At 59.8% G+C, this 20,029-nt stretch overlaps 3 protein-coding genes across 3 annotated transcripts; 1 reads left to right on the forward strand and 2 right to left on the reverse strand.

Annotated features, from left to right (window-relative positions):
- Positions 1-4,153: 4,153 nt before the first annotated feature.
- On the forward strand, positions 4,154-4,816 carry DCS_01181 (uncharacterized protein; the record flags this gene model as incomplete). Its single annotated transcript, XM_040798516.1, has 1 exon — positions 4,154-4,816. The coding sequence occupies one exon, from the start codon at positions 4,154-4,156 to the stop codon at positions 4,814-4,816; it is 663 nt and encodes a 220-aa protein (XP_040659399.1).
- A 5,779-nt stretch (positions 4,817-10,595) lies between these two features.
- On the reverse strand, positions 10,596-12,912 carry DCS_01182 (coronin-6; the record flags this gene model as incomplete). The annotated part of the gene is made up of 8 exons (XM_040798517.1): positions 10,596-11,432; positions 11,502-11,616; positions 11,675-11,711; positions 11,774-12,195; positions 12,272-12,418; positions 12,496-12,638; positions 12,727-12,815; positions 12,879-12,912. 8 exons carry the CDS (start codon positions 12,910-12,912, stop codon positions 10,596-10,598), a joined length of 1,824 nt encoding a protein of 607 aa, XP_040659400.1.
- A 1,268-nt stretch (positions 12,913-14,180) lies between these two features.
- On the reverse strand, positions 14,181-18,732 carry DCS_01183 (uncharacterized protein; the record flags this gene model as incomplete). The annotated part of the gene is made up of 4 exons (XM_040798518.1): positions 14,181-14,645; positions 14,724-15,448; positions 15,500-15,848; positions 16,012-18,732. 4 exons carry the CDS (start codon positions 18,730-18,732, stop codon positions 14,181-14,183), a joined length of 4,260 nt encoding a protein of 1,419 aa, XP_040659401.1.
- Between the last annotated feature and the right edge of the window lie 1,297 nt (positions 18,733-20,029).

Here is a 20,029-nt window from a genome sequence, read left to right on the forward strand (position 1 = left end):
GCGTCACGAAGCACGAACTGCGAGTGCCAGGACAAGAATAACAACAGCAACAACAGCGAGGTGCTCCATGACCCCTGGCATGCTCGCATGCAGCGTGCTTACAAGCACTGCACGCACGCGTGCGCGTACAAGGACTTTTATCCGTCGATTGCGTGCCTCGGCCTGCGGCCACCTGCGAGGGCATGTACGAGTGCAGAATAGTGTGCAATTGCATGACCTGAACGAGTGGTCAGCCGACGACAAGCACTTGCCTGCTACAGATAGGTGTGTGTGTGTGTGTGTACAGTAATACGGAGTAAGTACAACAAGCAACCATTATTACTGCACTCCCTCGGTACACCGAAGTGAACGTCCTACCAGGATGACGAGTAGTACAGTACACCGTACTCCGTACCTCCTATTAAGTACTTACCTACCTGGATAGTATTGGGCTGTATTATTGGCAGATTAGGTCCTCCGTGGAATAGTGCGCTATTGGCCGTGTTCCACATTTCCCAGCAGAAGAGTACGAGTCCAAGTGGGCAGCACATGAGTACTTACTGTACACCCAACACTTACAAGCCGGCTTGCGGCGTCGGTGTACAGTACAAGTACCCGCTCCTTGTACTCGCGTGCTGTGCTGACACTGTCGGCACATGGACGTCAGCCATGGACCCTCCCGGTTTGTGCTGGTCGCTTGTACTTGCTTGCTTGTACCCGGTAGGCTCCTACGTAGCAATAGCCGATGCCATGCATATACTTATGCGTCCTCGTTCCGAACGCTAACGTGCATGCTCAACCTACGACGAGTAATGTCGAAATTCCCCAGCGATTGATTGTCGGTCTCGGAAGAAAGCATCGAGGCGGGTGTTCCTGGCAAGCTGGAGAGGCGTCATCGCCCGTCCTTGGCCCTTTCTTTTTCCTGCGTGCATATTCCGACCTTGGCGTCACGAAGAACGGCGTGCTTTGACATTCGACAACAGCAAAGGTACGAGCTCGTGCTCGAGCTCGTTCTTGCTAGTGCATGGTGGCTTGTCCAATGGCAATAGCGACGATGCCAAGTACGGGAGGGAACCATGGGTGGTGGTGTTCAGGTACATTCATTACGCCGGTACGGAGTGCACAAGTGCAGCACGGAGCAGTAGAGGCACAAGATTGTAGGTGCAGTCATGGCACGCACATGCACCGTTCGGTACGGAATACGGAGCAAGCACTACTCGGTACGGAGTGCTTGTCGCGCACCAAAGTAAGCACTCGCACGCAAAGTACCAGCCAGTGCGGAGTACGGCAAGTGCAGATGCGAAATTCGGTAATGAAACCTCTCCAGACTAGTAGCATCTTAGTGCCATTTCCCTACGGTACGCCGTGCCTGCCAACCAAACGTGCGCGCACTCGGACAGGAAAGCATTCCGCCCGAGATGGGCATTCGAGAATCGCACCGCCCGTCGAGGCCAAGACACTCATGCCCGGACGAGAGCTGGGATAGCAAGAAGGTGTCTGTGAAGGAGGATGCGCGCATGCACACGGACAGGTACAATCACACTACTGTACTCCGTACTTACATTGGGAACCGCTCGCTTCATCGCACTTTCGGTCGGTCCTAGGGGGCCCCTGCTCGGGCAAGGAGGCAGCGACGAAGCGTGCGATTGCCAGTATTAACGCACAACCTCTGCTCATGGAAAAGTACATCTATTACTCCACGGAGTACAAGTACTCTGGCATGTACATGTATCCTTGGAGGCGCAAATGTGCCCGTAGCGTGCGTACTCGTGTTTATGAACAAGTAATACGCCTCGTAGTGCTCGTTGTCGTAGGTGTACTTGTAGTGGTAAATGTTCAGCGAAATTGGAACCGATCGTCCTCGGATTGCCATTGATCACTCCCTTGTTTGCGGGAATGTCCTTTTACTTGTCGGCGCAACGACGTGGATGCACGAAATACGGGTAAGGAATTAGTAAAGGCGCACAGGCTTGCTAGTACTTGTTACATCGAGCATACGAGCGCTCCGTAAGTACTAGGTAAGTAGTGCCATGCAAGCTAGCCACTACTGTACTGTACAGAGCACTCGAGTTGTGCATGGACTGTACTCCGTACAGCACTTAATACCGACTCGTAGTACTCCGTAGGTGTACATGTACATGTGCGGCGGCAGCAAGCATGCCCCCCCCCTGCCGTTGGTCGGGCGGGTTCCCTGCGGCAGGCAGAGGAGGAGGAAATCGCGTTGCAGAGGTGACTGCTTGCGGGACCGGCTTGGCGGGCAAGGATCTGGTGGCCGTGCGAAAGCCAATGGTGGCCCGTGCCTGGCATGGTGCTGGTGGAACCCCTGCGACGGCCTTCCTGATGTGAAACACGCCTGGGCTGGGGCAAATCATTCATGCTTCAGAGTCGTTTCCCCATGGTCGTCCACGGCGCTAACCGTACCCAGGTCTCAGAGGATGCGAAGAGGCTTCGCTCAGCTGCGGCGGAAGCTTCGTCGGAGGCTTCAGAGGCGCGCTGCGAGCCCCCACCGCCCCCACCCAACACGCATGCCCACGGCCAGAAGCCAGAGGGCCGATGTGGCCGCCCGTCCGGGACGAGCAAGCATGAGGACGAGGGTGGGTGGTTGCCGCGGTTAGAACGAGGACGAATCGGCGCGGTTCAGCGCGAGAATATCTGCACGACAGGAGCATCCGTACCACCCTGCGATTCTTGGCCGACCTAGCCCTCTCGAATAAGCAACAGCTGTCGGCGAGAATAAACAATAACGCCGTGGGACAAAGACATTGTTTCTGGCCAGAGTCTCGTGGCAGTTGCCGGATCGGCTCCGCTCCGCCTCTGATCTGTTGGGCCACTGAGTCGCTGGCGGGTGGCTGCATGACTTGGGGCCATTGCCGTATAGCTGCGCTGCGCAGGCCGTATGACAGTACTTACTAGTACAAGTAAGTAAGTGAACAGGTACGTACATGGTCAGAACAAGACGCGCGCCGGCACTGTACATACCTGTGCAAGCAAGCACTCGCACCAGCGGCTCTCGTCGGGTACCAGAATCCGCACCGAGTCCTTGTGGCAGGTCATCCGAAGACTGCCAATCGCCGGAGGACATTAGGTGTTTTACTCATTATTACTCCAGGCACTTGTACCATTTGCGTGAGATGGTATTCTCGTACGGAGTGCCAAGCAAGCAAGTACATGCTACTATTACCTAGTACGGAGTACGGAGTACTTGCGGATTGATTCCACTACACGCATACTTGCAAAAACTTGGCACATGTACTTGCAAGTATGTATTCGTGTACTCCGTACGGGGACAATACATGTAATTACACACCCGTTACCGTAGGCGGCACAGTACATCATTGTCCGTGTGCACCTACTTGTTCGAACCGGCGTGCACCTGCACCTACTGTAGTACATTTAATGCACACGTGCCGTACGAGTGCTGTGCGAGAGAGGCGGATTTCGTGCGTGTTGCGAGATGCGCCCTTGGCCAACCACGGTACGGAGTCAGCGTACGCCTCCTCCCAAGCAACTGTCAACCCCAAGGCCCTCCCTCCCGCCTTGTCCTCGCTTACAAGCAGACGCCCACAGGCACATGCACGAATGCAGACAGAACTGCAAGGCGGCAGCAGTAGGAATAGAGGTAGTAGTGTAGACGAAGGCGAGGTCGTGGACAGCAGTGGAGGACGAATGGGAATTTCTTCGCCGTCTTTTTGCTTCGGCCTTCCATGAACCGTCGACCGTCAACCGATCGAGTGGCGGCCTGCCGTCGGCTGCTGGTCGGCGCTGGTGTCAAGTCGTCGGGCGCATGGATGGGCATGTGCAACGGCAGCGAGGTCGAGGTCGATTTCTGAAACGCCGGGCCGAGCTCGCTGCTTGATCGTCCCGGGGTTGCCCACGCCGTGCTTGGCGTCGCATCACGCTCGAGGCCGCCAGCAAAGCGCTCGTCCGCATCACGCAGATGCTCCGACGCCTTCTCGCAGCCCTCGGGGCACTGTCCATGTCGACGATGCCATCGCTAGCGTGCGAGGCGGCCGCCGTGCCGTGCCGCCGTGCTCGATTGTCGTCGTCCCAGGTCGCAGCGGCCACCTGCGAATCCCCTTGGTAATCTCACCGTCTCCGTCCGGGCTTGTGCGCATCGCGGATGCACACGGTACAGCTACCAGCACAAGTACATCATACGTGCACCTGCAAGTACATGTACAGCTCCATCGCGCATGTACCCCATGCTCGCAGCGCAGCTGCAGCTGCGTGGGCCGAGGGCATGCACGAGAGATCCATGGGCCGCGGGACGGAACGCCATGGGCAGGTGGGCACGATTTGGCATGGCACCATGTGGAATGGCCCGATGTTGGCCGCCATGGCACGATACGACAGCCTTGGCCGTGGCGGGACGATCGACGAGCCATGGGCCAGAGAGGCCGGCCGCTGGGGAGGCCAGCACGAAGTCGAGCGGGTGACGAAGCCGATGGTCCAACCGTCGTCGGCAAAGGTGGGACGGCGCCGTGCATCGACGACACAGCATCGACGGCGCGACTCTCGCCAACCCGCAAACGCAGCGAGCCATCTCGACGCTGCAGTTGCACGGCCACGGCGTGCGTGTGGCATGGGGGAGCATGGCATGGCACAGGTCAGGCCAGGATGGGATGGGATGGGATGCATGGGGACTGCCGCACGGGGCACGGCGATGCATGGCCACGTTGGTGCACGACACGGATGCGTCTGCAGGCAGGCGCAGGAGCCGGCGGCGCAGGTGCAGGAGCCGGCACAGGACGGAAAGGCAGGAACGGCTTGGAGGGACGGCCTCTCCCACTCGCTACCGTCCACCTGCTGCACTATTAATGCAAGTACGGTACAGTAATTATTACCTACTTACTTAAGTAAGTAAGTAGGTGCAGGTGCTCGTACTGTACGGAGTACTCCGTACTACTTACTTCCTCCGTACAGTAGTCTCCGGCCATACGGCAAGTACCAGCAGATTCGGGACGGCGGCTATTCCGCAACGCAATTGCTCCGTGCCTTGTATTGCCCACGCACGCTGGCTCCGTACCCGGACGACGAGGTGCAATGTCTGGGGAAATGGTGTTCTTTCAAGGCCAAGCCATGACCCGCCACTTGACAGGACGCGCAAATGTCGAAGTGCTTGGAGGAGGCTGCGTATCGGGATGGCCGGGTGGAGCAGTCAACGAGCGGGCTGGCCTTCCGAAAGGTGCCTCCTTCCTGTGCAGGTGCAAGTGCGTGATGGCAGTTACGTGTACTTGTTCTGCACGCCCGAGTGGCACACAGTATTGTAGGTAGGTTGCATGGAGCTCTCCGTACTTGTACCTCGGTGTACACTTCAAGAAGTATCATCACCGACTTTGTCAACAGAGTACTTGCAGGTACCGTACCTTCACCCAAGTACTTACTTGTACCGGGACGGTGAGGGCAAAGACCAAGGTGCGAAGGAAGGGGGCGGGTTGCCGTGTCCGGTTCTGGGTCAACATCCCGCCGCCAACAAAGCTAGGCAGGCAGGCACGTTGCGCATCCATCCTGTACGTACGTTCCCGCTCGAGCATGAGCGAGTGGATGGCCGCTGCGTGCTGTGCCGAGTACGGTATAGGGACAACCCGTACCTGCCTGCTGCCGTTAACCTCTACGCTATTCGGCACGCCTCGGTTCTCCGTGCCCTTTCCCCATTCCGCTAGCTCGTGCTCGCCAAACTGCACTTGGGCACAAAGGCGACCGACCAGGTGCGTATGGGCACGAACACCGACCGGCTACAGTAAACCTACCGAGTACACCTACCGAGTACTTGTGCTCGTACTCGGCCTCGTGCCCGTTGCTGCCAGTGCGTACGGCATTATTCGTCGGTGTCGATATACTTGCAGAGTAGCGTGCGTGCCCGTTCCTCTCAGGACTAGCGCGCACCCTGGCGGAGGACTGGTCGGTCTACTGCAGCGCAGTCCGAGACCTAGTGCCGAGTGCTAACCCGTCCACTCATTCAGGGGTTGCCTCAGGGCTATCGTGCAACCACCAAACACTCCCAGCCCACAGCTGACAGGTCCGTTTCAGCAACTCGAAGCAACCCGACGCAACTCGAGGCAACTCAAAAGCCGACTCTTGGGCCGAAAAAGGGTACGCGCTTAACCCTGCCGGAGCCAATCAGCAGCCTGAAGAGCTCTCGACGCTCAGGGGCAACCTTGACGCCTCTGAACCCGCCGCCTGGCTCTCTCTCTCGCCTCGTTTGTCACTCTGGCCCTTCCGCGATGGTCAGCCACTTGGGCCACGAGCACGGCACCAGGACGGCGTGCGTGGCGGGATGCAGGTACGCAAGCCGCTCGCCGAATGCACCTCCAACTAGTCTCCATCCGCGAACGAGCATGGGCGAGCATCTGCACGTCGACGGCAAGCGTGCTCGTCGCTCACTCACGTCTAGCCGCGTCGAAAATAGAGCCGTCGACGGGTTCGAGAACACACCACCTTGCTGCCATTCGCCCTCGAGTCCCCCCCTCCCCCCCCCCCCCCCAGCGTTGCCAGAGACGGCGAGTCAATGGTCGGGTCATGTCGTCGCCGTGGCGAACCCGTGTGCCCTCGTTCTTTCCTAGCTCCAAGGATAGGACGGAACAGCAGGACGAAGAGGGAGTGCGGCGCAGCAGACTCATCATGCTCGCCCACGTAGCGTAGCCCGCATCTCGTCGTAGGTCCATATCATTTGCGATGCCTCCTTTGCTTCCGCCGATTCCGCACGCTTCGTCGAGAGCCTCGACTCTCGACGACCGCCTGAACGCGTTCGCTAGCTGCCCTTCCGAAGACGGAAATCGTGCGAGCCCCGACGAGTCCTTTTCGAAACGTGTCCAGACCCGTTGAACCGAGAGCGTATCGGGACCGCATCCATTTTCGAGGCGAGCGCGCTGCGTCGTTCGGGGCCGACGGCAAGGAGCAGACGGTGCAAGCGACGCTAGCCATCTGCCTGCCGTCGTATCTGAACCTGTTCTGTAATCTGTGTTCCTTTTCCATCCCCGTTCAGTCCCGCAGCAGGAATGGCGGAAAAGGCGAACCTAGCCTTCGAAAGTGGCAAGCCGTTTCACCACCGCGACTAGGGCCCGATCAGGCCCATGCATGCACGTCGCCCATGCACGTCGCCCATGCACGTCGCTCATGCAATCACGGCCTCTACAAATAGATACAGCTACACCTACGGAGTACATGTACGTACAGATGGATACCCAGATGCTACGGCGAGTGCACATGTCTGTACCTGTGGCCTAGCCGTATATGCACTCACCATCCGGGACGGACTGTTACCCATCCATCGCCCAAGGGAGGCCTGCTTGCCCTCGCTCGCCCTGCGTTGCGGAGTATTGCCTACCCAGTGGATAGTTCCGGGAACCGTTGAGTCTCTGCATGGGCTAATATGCGTACCCCGTGGTCGTCGTGCGAATAGTCTGTTGAATAGTGTCCAAAATTCCATACCCATGACCACCCGCTGCGCGATCCGTGACGCATCTGTCCGCAGTGCTGCTGTAAGTACGGTGTAAAGCGTAATAGGGTGTCCTTGTTCGTTAGGTGGTCCGTACCTACCTTCCCCGAGTACCACCCCCAAGCCGAACTCCCCATCACCCGCCGCACGTCTCGTCGTCGCTCTAAGCCAGATCTCGCATCCACCTCCGTTCCCTCCCGCTCCTGCTAGCAATGAATGACTGCTGGCCGACCTGAAACAGGTCCCAGCCCTCGAGCGGCGAAACACCAAACCGTTCGCCCTTGTACCCGCCGTTGCACCGACAACGCGCCAGCCGAAAGGGGACTTCTGTGATCGGTACGCACGCGAATGTGCTATATCGGTCTGTGCCTTGCATACTGCTACGCTTAATCCATAGCCGTTCTCCGACACGTCATCGAATCGACCCGCCAAAACACCAGCAAGGCCAATTGCTTCTTTGCCCCAGAGCAGCCCGGGGGGCGGGGGGACGAACGTGGCTTTCGATTCGATACACGCCTGTGCAGAAACCCAAGCCAAGCAAGCAAGCGTACGAGCACCTCTGCATATACGAGTCTGCCATCGTCGGCTTCACTTCCTACCGAGTCATCCATGACGCCGCCACCACTCGCCGCTACAGTCGCCGCCACGACATCTCGTAACTCTTTCGCCGAGGGAGACGGAGCCGCATGCAGGCAGGCCCAACCACGACCCTGACGCCGTGCTCTCCCCTCTCCTGTCCCCATCCATGTGCCATGGCAATGGGTGCATGTCCATGTGCAGCGTGCAGCACGCCAACATTCATCCCGCTACCGCGTAGCGTACACGCGAGTGAGCATGCACGTCCTCGGCCCATGAAACCCACGAGGGTGTGTCTCAGCCTTCCTCTAGAAAGCCAAGAATCAAGCCTGGAACCCGGTTAAAAACGACGTCGTCGATGAACGGGACAATACATGGAGAGTCCACTTCCCGAGTACTTCACACGTACTCCCAACTCGTACTTGCTTGTCGGACAATTTTCACCTCGGCCTCGGACCTTGTCTCCATCAGTCTTCTCCATCAGCATTCCTTCTGTTGACAAGGCCAGCTCGGCGGAGTGACGGTCGACGTCGAGGCACCATGTGGCGCAGCTGGGAGTTCCCCGTCCATGTCGGTGGAAGCCGATGTCGAACCCTCACCGTTCAGTTTCCGGGCCCTTGCCTTGGCATTCACTCGCCGTGCGGTTGTGGGTATGAGCACTGCCGTATGCTCGTGCTCACGGACTCTAGCAGTTGGACTTGCCAATGCACACGCGAGCGTCGATGAAACGGATAATTTTCGGTTCCCCCATATCCAATTCGCACTCGACGCGCAGCCCGGGGCCTGGCCGACTCGTGACATCTTCGCCTTTCCTTGTCTGCCCAATTTACCTCGACAAATACTACATCGGCATGTCGGCCTGTCGCTGGCCTGATCGTCAAGCACCAGTATCGCACCGCCGCCAAAAGACGAGGTGCGCCCGTGTTGGTTACCAACTCGAATTACGGCATGCTGTTGACGTGACGAACCTTGCCGGCCAGGACCAGTCCCGGCCAGCTGACTCGTAGAACGGCATAGGGAGCAGAAGGACTGATTCGGCAACGTGAGGACTGGGACAGCGGTCGAAGACAACTTTTGGCCGTGAGGCCGGTGTTTCACACCGCAGCCCGAGCGAACAATGAGCATTGGGTGTGGCGACCTGGAACCCTCGAGTTCTACATGCTTTCTTGCCACGGCCCGGGGTCTTTTGAGCAAACCAGGACCCCATGAGCATCCCGAGGGCGATGCGTGTCTCCCTTGGCCCTGCTATCAGTTGTCAAGTTGCTAAAAACAGTCTCACGCTTTGTTAGGGGCTTTCTCCCTCGTTTCGAAAGTTCCCAACCCGGGGATTGAGATGAAGACTGTCGCCTCTGAGAGGTCACCCTCTCCTTGTCTGCTACCGCTGCCATCATGGCAGTTCGAGGCATCCATCAGTGGCGAGGCCTCCCTGTCCTTCTGAAACCGCACAGATGCCGGAAGTGAACATCGACGACCGGCATCCCGGTCTTTGGGGCATGAACAACTGTTCAAGGCTCAGTCGCCGGAGCAAGCGACCAACCAGCTTCTTGTCCTGTGCCCCGGTACCTCGTTCTCATCGTCGTGCTCTTGACTTCATGCCCGCCCGAGCAAGGGTTGAGGTGAGAATCTACATGAGTGCGCATGCGCCTCGCGACAGATTGATGACTCGAAGTGTCATGATAACCTGGGCAGCTTCATGGTGTATGCTCCTGCTCCTTCTCGGGTTCGGCAGCCGTACCGCCCGTCGGAAGGTCTCGCCTCCATGGTCGGTGCGTACAAAGTACAAACACCGGCTGTTCGTGGTCTTCAGCCTCCCTTTTGGTAGTGCGTGTCGTGCGTCGGTGGCGTTTTCTTCATGTCGTGAAACTGCCACCACGAGCACCGCTGTTTGTTTATCCGGCTTGTGACTCGTAGCATACCGTTGCGTGCATGCATGACGTGTGGGAGCTGCGTCAACATGATATCAGTGTTGCGAGTCAATCAACGTTGGCCACCCTCGAATCGTTGCTACTCGTCATCCTTGTTGTACCAATGTGACGTCGGTGCTCCTTAAGGGATGACCGTCTTCGACCCTCGTTTGGCCTGTGCGAGTACCCAAATTCAAGTCTTGAATTTCACAATGGGTGATGCGTACGTTGCCAACACAAGTTATTGCTTGAATTGGACTGTCCAGATATAGGGTAGGGAGACTGGTGTAGTCGATGAGAGTGGCCGAAAGGGGCCCGAGGCAGGTGCTGTGCTGTTCTATCGACAACCGTTTCCCAACCCAATTACTACCCGACAGGTAGAATACATTTGCAAGTAACTCTGCGCCGCAATGATTCTAGCTGTGGTGACGAAACGTCAAGTTCTAGTACGATTTACGTGTGACAATGGAAACGACACCATCTCTTGGCGCCGTCGTTGGGGAGCCATGCATCGTCACAAACGAGGTACAAATTGATGCCTAAGCAATTCACTTCCTCGTTCTCGCTCGGTATACAGGTACGTTACAGCATCAAACTTCTGCCACCAGCCTACCCACCCGGCTTTCATTTCCAAGACAGCCCTCCCGCCATCGGCAAGGCAGACTGGCCTTCAGTGGCCGGCATAGAAGCAGTCGGCATCACGACCGCGCTTCTTCGAGTTCCAGCTCTAGTTGACGGATCCGTTCAATCTGATCCTGCGAACCGGCCGAGCTTATCTTCTTTTTGAGCGACTCCACCTCGCCCGTCAGGAGGCCAATCTTGTCGTTTTGCGCGCTGATGATCTTGGTCTGGTTCTCGATGAGCCGCTTGATCTGATCGAGGGAAGACTCGACACCGGCCGAGGACGACTGGTTTGAGGCAGTGGCTGCTGTGGGTGCGTATGTGGTAGTCGTCGGTGTCTTGACGGGGGACGGGGCACGCGCCGGTGCGGCGGCAGGTCCAGGCTGAGCCCTGGCGGGACCGGCAACGGTAGGCTTGGGCTCGGATCGAATGGGCGCCGCGGTTCGCTGCGCTGGCCGGGTGACTTCTTCGAAGCTTGACGTCTCATCGTTGTCGTCCGCCTCGTCATCCTCCTCATTGTCTTGGAATCTGGTCGCCATGGTCGACATCGATGCTTTCCGCTCGTTCATCGTCGGCGGTGGGCTTCTAACAGCGGCCGGAACGACCTCCTCCTTCCTCGGTTCACTCTTCGCCACCGGCGGGGGGACTGGTTTCGTCGGGGAGACGGGCTTGTAGTCAGAGGGGACCTCCCGGGGGGCGTTGCCATCGTATATACTCTCAAAGTCAATTTTGGCGGGAATGGCCGTCTTGCCATCAAACCACTCCTTTGCGCTCGCGGCCGGCTTGGTGCCGATGGCCGGGGGGAAGATGTCTGCCTGGAACGTCTCTGCACGTCTCGGTACGGTGAAGGAGATGGGCTCTATGTAGGAGTCGTTGACCGTCTTGTACGCGCGCATGATTTCGTTTTCGTGCACCTGACATGGTCAGTCGAGCTGCGCGCACACGCATGCACACATGTGATGCCAGGAAGTGAATGTAGTTACATTAATTCCACGACGAGGGACGAAGGCGATGCCTCGCTGGGGATCGGCCGACTTGTATTCGCTGAGGAACTCGAACTTGTCGTTTTCATACTCAAAGTAGCGTATGTTGCCGTCACTGCGCCAGGTAAGTGTCGGCCAGCTGGAGAGGGGAGGGGAGGGGAGGCAGCACGAACCCCTTGCCGGCGAGGTACAGGCAGTTGGAACCATCGTCTGCACGCCGGTCAGCACAAATCCCTCGAGCGCGGTGGTGGGGATGAGCAGGGCGTACGTACCCCAGAAAGGCATGCAGACACCGGAGATGGAGTCGAGCATGGTGAAGCCGCCAATGGGTTCGGTGCGTCCAGGCTCCCACAGAGCGACCTGCCGCTCGCTCATGCGAGAGAAGCCCGTGGTGGCGAAGCGGTTGTGCTCACCCAGCCATACAGCCCTGCTGTTCTTGGCTCCGCTGTGGCCAAGAGCGTCGTGGACAGGCTTCTCTTGGCGGACGTCCCAGACGCGAATCTTCTTGTCGCGCGACGTCGTCACGAGCATGTTGCCGGCGGCACTCCACGACAGGCTCTGGACGATGTCACCATGCTTGAGCGTCAGGGGCGACTGGCCAGTGCCAATGTCCCAGAGCTTGACGGTGAAGTCGCCCGAGGCCGAGGCGAGGATGTTTTCGGCCGCAGGGTTGAAGAGGACCTGTCCAACTTTCCTGTGACGCAGACGAGTATCAGCCGCCGCAGGAAGCGCCTAAGCGGCCGGGTGCATGGTACGGATGGAAAATGTACCTTGAGTGGCCCCCGAGCTTGCTCGCAGGCGAAACGTGGACAATTTCCTCGGCGTCTGTGTGTAGCGTAAAGTTTTGGGGCACCTCCCAGACAAAGACCTTGCCATCCTCGGACGCGGAAGCGACAATGCGGTCGTGGAAGGGGTTCCTGCGAGTGCGTCAGCACAATCGAAGGGGTGGTCGAGCCGACAACGGCGAGGTCGTCGGCCGGTCGGTCATTCGTACCAGTCGGTATCAAGCACGGCAGCCGTGTGGCCGCGAAACAGCGGAATCTGATCGGGAAGCTTGCCCTTCTCGCTCAGGGGGATGACGGCAAAGGCACCGCCGCCTGAGGCATCCCAATTGACAGACAAGTACTCGGGATTCACCTGCGTTCGAGGCTCGCATCAGCGCCGGCCCGGCTCTGCTCGTCCGTCGCAAGCAGGAAAGTAGGGGACGACGAGTGGAAAATCGCACCTTGACCAGGTTGGTATCCCATGCATTGCGGCTGATGTGCAGGTTGTCATAGCAGAATTCCTTTCTCGTCGACTTCCCGAAGACGTGTCCTGCGCATGAGGTCAGTCTCGCCGGCCAAACACCGTCCGGCGGTTGCGGCGGCGACAACTCACGATATTTGGACGCCCGGACAAAACGGCCAGCCATGGTGTCTGTCGGCCGTGCGGCTGGCGGGCGTTCAAGAGGGAGGGGGGGAGGATGTGAGAGAGGCCAGGTGTGCAACGATCGAGGGCGGCGATCGAGGGCAGCTTTCGAGGGGAGCAGAGGACGAAATCGGCTGGAGTGTTGAGGTGGCGAGCAATGCGAATGCCGACCTCTGCGATAAGCAAGGCTGCTGCTTCACCTGGCTGCCGGATGCAGGTACAATGCGGCAAGAGCACAGCTCGTAGCGTTGTGCTGTGCAGTGGTTCAACAGGGCGACGAGATGGTTGGAGGGGAGGGAGGGGGATGGATGCATCGACGGATGGATAGATGGATGGTTGTTGGTTGGCCGGCTCACTGGATGCCAACTGGCTGCATGGTAGGGAGCTAACTGGCTGGCTGGCTGGTTGATAAACCAACTGGAGTGACTGCTGTCTCAGCAGCGTCAGCACCAACCCCTCCCCCCCCAGACTTCTCGGCACCCGCTATTCGACAGGTGTTCGCACCTCCCATAGCAGGTGGGGGGCTATCTGGCAGGGGCCGATTGATACAGTAATTAGTACGGAGTACCCTGTACTTACTGACACAAAGAAGTTCGTGGGTAAAGGGAAGACAGTTCGCATGCATCACGTGATGCCAATGCACTTTCAACGTCTGGATGCGAGTGTCAACCAGAGTCCTGTGCTTTGGTTGCCTCAGCTCATCAATACCTACGCCCTCTCACGCGAAGAGAGATTGATGAGCCAGCTATCCACGAATAATTCCCAAGACCTGCTTCGTTTCTACATCTGTGCGTCCACCATCATCCACTACGTGCTTTCACCGATCGAATCCGGCCTCCACTCACAAGACAGGAGGATTCGAGGAGCGCAGCCATCCGGATATGCTTCACAAGACCTTTGTGTTTTACTTCATATAACAAATTTGTAGGTACAGATGAGAGTGCTACCAGCCGGCAGCAGTGCGGTCGTAGTAACAAGAAATTCACCGCCGACGCCGACCCGATCCCCGCTTGGCAACTCTCGTAATCCAACATGGCTTCCCCCCAAAGCAGTGCGAGGGGGAAAGAAGAAAATAAAATCAAAAATAGGCTCCCCGGACGCAGACAAACCAGTCTGTCGGAAACCCCAAGGCCCTGCGTTCGTATCAGGGGCGCAAACCTGAGCCTCCGATTCGGCCATGCCCATCGTCGGATATGGGTTTTTTTTTCGAAACCATTCCAAACTCTCTCTCCCTCCCCACCCCCCCCCCCCCCCCGACGAGTCCCTTGACCATTACGTGGCCGTGCTCTTGCTCCGAGAATGCACCCGCCGGCCCTCCGCTCGGCCGCGGAGCTCCTGCTCCCGTCGAAGGACGATCTCGCACCATTTCGCCCGCGACCTGACGCCGTTGGTCTCCTCGTCGGCGACGCTCTCGTCTCGTCCGATGACCTCGGAGAGAACCTTCATCCAGCCCTCCTTGTCGTCGGCTGTGTCGGCGTAAAAGTCGATGACCTCGCCGTTGTTGAAGCGGATGCGGAAACCCTCCTCGACAAACATGTAGCCCTCTTCGTCCTCGGCGAAGCCGGATCGGCGCCGTTTCCCGCCCTTGAGCACCATATCCCTCTCCGTCAAGGCTCGGCGGTCGTCGATCAGGCGCTTCGCGTTCGACAGGTTGATGGTGGCGCGCGGTTGGCGAGTCGCTTCGTGGAAGGCCGTCAGCTTGCCACCGACCAGCTTGAAGTATCGGCGACGCCAGTACTGTGAAACTCGGTCAGCAAGCACATCTTCTTTTCACCTCCCCAACCCCCCCCCCCCCCCCCATTGAACGTGACGTACCGGACAATCGCCACCCTGCTGGCTGAGGTGGCCCTCCCAGTTGTGCGAGAGCCGTTCCTCGGCTGCCTTGAGCTCCCTGATGCACGAGTTCATGCTCTTGGGCATGTCGTCGTCCGCCGCGTTCCTCGGACGGGGAACGAAGAGCAGCTGGAGGTCCAGCTTGCCAACCTTGTAGGGGGCCCGTCGGACAACGGTCGTGTTCCCGCGCTTGCTCTTGACGCTGGACGCGAAGCTCTCATCCTCCGTGGCCCACTCGTTGAAGCAGGCTACCTCGGCCATGTACGGCCGGCCGTAGCACCGGCTCTCGTGCTCCTTAAGGCAAACGTAGGCACGTGCGAAGCTGCCGTCTTCGGCGGCGAGGGGCGACAAGAGATCGTACGCCGTCGGCGCGTTGTTTCGGCGGGCTGCGGCGTCTCGCTGCTGCTGCGCGAAGCGTTCCTCCTCAGCCTTCTGCCTCATCTCCATCTCCCTTCGTTTTCTCGGCGAGGCAAAGACGCGGCTGAAAGTGGACGTCTTGGGCTTGCTCATCTTTGCCGAGACGGTCGGGTTGTCCGCGTGCACCGGCTTCTCCAGCTTGATGTTGAGGGTGAGCTGAAACTCCAAGTCGTTGGGAACGACGAGCTCGAACTCTTGGCCGATGGGGGCATTGCGCGCCAGCTCGAGCCAGGCAGTCGTGACGCAATGGACGCCGTTGTCAAGGGTGAGACTGAACCAGGTCCGCTCATCTGCGAACGTTAGGTGCCGTGCAGGGAGTCGGGCGGGCGGGGACGACGTACTCTTGGGCAGGGGGAGATCCAGATCCTTGACGCCCATGACCTTGACGAACAGCCGACCTCGTTCGGCCGTGTCGACCGTGGCAGTCTCCGACGATGCGTTCTCCTCCGACACGCGGCCCAGAGCGGCGCTGTTGCTCTCCTGGCCTGGCAGGGGCGGAACGGGGCCCGTGGCCGGACGCTTCCTGGGGCTCCTCGATCGAGAGCGTCCGTTCCAAGGCTCGACAATCCACGACGGCGGTCGCTCCTGCTTGGTAGGAGAGTTGTTTACAGAGCGAGCCTTCACCGCCGCATCGCCCTCCATGTCGCTGGCCGTGACGACTTTGGTGTTCTGGCGCATGAGGTAGCCACGCTGCGAGAGAGGGATCGGGTTAGCATCAAGTCAACTCGGTCCAGCCTGGATGGGCCTTGTTCGTGGGTAGGCAGAATCTGGATTGGACGTGGACGTGGACGCGCTGAACGGGATGGGGGGTGGAGAGGGGGGGGGGGGGCGAGGGGGGAGGGTGGTTATGTACCTTTTGCGCTTCAATGACTCTCTCGAAATCCTGATCGAGGCTCAACCCCGTGTCAATGTCCAACGTCAAGCTTCGGTTCTTGAAACTCAGTTGGCGCTCGAGATGGCCGTCCGCAGCGGCATCCTGCTCTCGCGATTGGCGGCTCCGATGCCATTCGGGAATGGGGGGGACGCTGGGGACCTCGTGGCTGACTTGTCTGCGTGCCTGTCGCATCGTGGCGAGATCGGCCGGCGTGCTCGAGAGTCTCGTCTTCAGCTTGGTACCCATGGTGGACTTGACGGTCGCCACACGCTCGGGGATGACGGGCGAGGGGGGCTCGTCGTCGTCGTCGAGCATGGGGTGGTGGATGACCGAGTCGGGCGTGCCGGGCTCGTCGTCGGATCCGTCCTCCGGCTCGCCCCAGCCGGCTCCGTCGTACTCGGGCTTGGACATGGGCCTCTCGGGGGTTCGCGGTCGCGGCACGCCGGCGGCGTCTCCCGCGAGATTCTCCGCAGAGGCCTTTGGCGTGGGAGGAGGCGTGCTGTCCTGCCAATCCGCCATCGGCCCGAGACCCTGCACCGGGGGAGGGGCCACCTCCGGAACGGCACCGCCGAGACTCAGGTACTGGGCAGGCGAGGTGGCGCGGGGGGTGGTGACCTCGGCCTCGGGGTTCGCCTCCGTCGGCTGATACCTTTCTCGTGCCGGCTCTTGCTCCGAGTAGTGGCTCTCGTCGTCGTCGTCGTCGTCTCGTGACGTCTGGGACTGGTCTCGGTTGTCGTCGAAGTCGTACATGTCGAGGACGTCAAGGACGTGATTCTCAGGGTCCCTGGTGATGATGACGCTGCCCTCCCGCTCACCATCGTCGTCGAGGTCGGCGTCGTCCATGATGGAATCCTCGACGATGGAGTCACCCTCCTCCGTCGACGGGATGGGAATGTCGGGGTCGAGCACGTGGGGCGCGGCGGCGGGCGATGAGAAGTGGTATTCCGACTCCTTGTCCAGCACCTTGTTGCCTTTGACACGACGCATGATGGAATCGCGGGAGATTCGGGAGGGCATTTGGAAATCGTCAAGAAGCGACATGTCGCCGACAGTGTCGTCGTCCTCGTCGTCGTGCCGCGTTTCGAGGCCGTCCGCCTCCGGCTGCTGCGGCGGAGTGGCGTCTCGGTCGCGGCTGGCGCCCCTTCGAAGTCGGCGCTCGCGCTGCTCGTCGGCGGCCGCCTTTCCGCCGCCATCGTCCGACAGCATCATAAGCTTGAGACGCTCCTCAAGGGTCATCTTGCCATTGCCAAAGCTTTGGATGTCCATCTTGCTGGCCGAAGCCGGAGGCGGGACGGGCAGGTTCCGGAGGGAGCCGCCTCCGACCATCCGCTCGGCCGTGGCCGAGAGTCCCGGTGAGGTGGGCATGGATCCGGCCGACTGGGCTCTGGCGACGCCGAGGGCTGGGAGGGGGGGCAGCGGCCGGTGGTCGCCGTTGGAGTTGACCGAGTCGGTCCGCTGGTGGGACGCGTGACCGCGGGTGGCGACGGAGGGGACGCTCTCAGGCATCGGGCTCACCTCCATCGGCATCGGGCTGCGACCGTGGACCATGGGGCTCTCCCCCCGCCAGTCGTCGGGTCCGACGACGGGCGTCTTGTCCGTGTCCTCGAGGGAGGCGTCAAAGCTGTCGTCCTGGACGCCGACATGCCCCGCATCGTAGAGGACGTCGTCGTCGTCGTCGTCGTCGTCATCGTCGTCGTCGACGGACTCGAAGCTCCCCTCGCGCGAGTTGGTGCCGACCGACGACAGGTCGGGCGTCGCCATTTCGTACTCGTTGATCTGCGGCGGCGCGGCATCAAAGGTGACGCTCTTCGGGTGACGGTGGAGGAAGCGTCCCTCGGGAAGCTCGCGATCGTTGAGCGACGAGTGACCGGACCAGGTTCCGCCCTCGGCGTCGTAGCTGCCCCTGCTGAATTTTGTGGGCGATAGGGACGACTTGGTGGGCGACGGCTGGTCCTTGCTCGGACTGGTGGGTCGGGCTGCGCCGTGGAGGGAGGTGGAGGGCGTGGGAGAGGTCTTGGAGGTGCTCATGTTGGAGAGGCTCGAGGTGCTGTCGAAGGCTCGCGGCTCCGAATCGGAGGAGCGGAGGCCGCTGGAGCTCGACGACAAGGCAAAGGCCGCGTTCGCTTGGGTCTTGGCGAGCGGTCTTTCGAGGGGGTGGATGCGGGTGGGATCATATTCCTGCTTCTGCTCGAGGGCCAGGATGTTGCTGTTCTTGACGCGCGAGGCCCTCTGGAGGCGCTCGATGGACGACCGACGGGTGGGCGAGGGGGAGCCGGTGCGAGCCGAGTCGAACATGTCGTCCGCCTTTCGGTTCTGCCAAAAGAGTCGGGGTGAGGTGGCCGATTCGAGAGGCGAAGACTGGAATGGGGACGAGTCGTTGGCCGGGGGCGCGACCTTCTGCATCGCGAGCGTTAGCCGGCCGGTCGGGCAGGATGGAGGGACGACGGGAGACTCGAGCTCCAGGATGCCTCGTCCAGGCTCGAGACGGACGAGGGGCCTCGACGGCGGCCGCCCGGGTGGTCGGCAGGCAGGGAGGAGCGACGGACCTTTGTGGGTGTGTACTGGCGCCAGCTGGGGGAGTTGCGGCGCTTCTCGGTCGGCGAGATCTCCGACAGAGGGCGCGGCAGGCTGGTGGCCATCTTGGACGGCGACGAGCTGGTCGTGGTTTTGGCGATGCGCAGAGGATAGACCTGAGGGCATCAAGAGGGGTCAGAAATTCTGTTTTGCTTCGCACGGCAGGGGGGCGGAGGGCGGCCGCGGGGGGCGCAGTGAGGTCGATTCGTCATACCGATTCAGAGTCCATCATGACCACTGTTGATTGTTCGACGGAGACCAGACGAGGCTGGAATGCATCGGGTGCGGCGATGCCTGAGGTGATGCTAGTGCGGCGTTGCGGATGCAGAGGAATGAAAGGCCGAGCGACTTGCCGACGTCAAGTCAGGCGCAGGACGAGCAATGGTGGTGAAACGGATCGTGGGCCGTGCTGTCGGATCGGCTTGCACGAGACGGGGGGCGATGGGATTGGTTCGAATCTGGTCGGTGGCCTGAATCAAGAACCACAAGCCAAGCACGCAGTGAGGAGGCAAGGAACGGCACGCAAGGAGCTATGGCTGCCCGGCAAGTGGCAGATGGCTCGCGCAGGGAAGTGGCAAAGGAGGCGAGAAAATTATGCAGAGAAGCAGAGGGGGGAAAGGAGGCCGAGATGGTGGCGATGTTGGGTGGACGGAGGGACGGGTGGGTGGTTGACAATGGGCATGTGGGCGGATGCGGCTGCGGATGTGGATGGAGGTCAAAAAGGAGGGCGAGAATGAGGTGGAGCGTGCTTGCTGGCGAGAGTGAGGTGAGGTGAATGGCGTTTGCAGCTACACTTAAGGTACCGCGGCCGAGGTGGCGACCGGCGGGGCGTGATTGGCCTGTGGAAAATAAACACGGGTTGAGGTCGATGGCGGTGTTGCCGTGGCAACCGTGGGAAACCTTCCCGGCGCTAATCTGCCTGCGCCGCCTCCCTGCAGCGACCCACCGACCGGCTCCCGCAGGCTAGACACTGTCTACGCCAACTCGAGCATGAGATTCTCGAGGCGACAGAGTTCGCAGGAGCATGATAGACCTATCAGGCGTCGGAGTCGCCATGGCAGCCGACCAGGGTCTGAGACTCCAAACAATGGGGACGGGCCTCTTTCATGTAAGTGCACATGTCGTCGTGTCACTTGTACGTCGGACAATACGTAGGTGTAGGCGTATCTGCAGCACAGTTCCTACGTTGTACGACTGCTGGCTACGTAGTGCTTTCGTGGCGTGCGCGCATGTACAGTGCAGGTGTTGGTTGAATGTACATGTACGGAGTATAATATACGGAGTATATTATACGGAGTACTTGCACGTACCATGCGTGCGTGTAGTGCTGTGTAGTGCTAGGCATTCGAGTATCTCTCCTCGATCTCTGGTGCCTGTACCTTGCATCTACACTTGCGCTCTCGAGAGGGAAGGGAGAGACAAT

This window comes from Drechmeria coniospora, chromosome 01 (assembly GCF_001625195.1).
Source record: "Drechmeria coniospora strain ARSEF 6962 chromosome 01, whole genome shotgun sequence".
In the NCBI taxonomy this organism is placed as follows: Eukaryota; Fungi; Ascomycota; class Sordariomycetes; order Hypocreales; family Ophiocordycipitaceae; genus Drechmeria; species Drechmeria coniospora.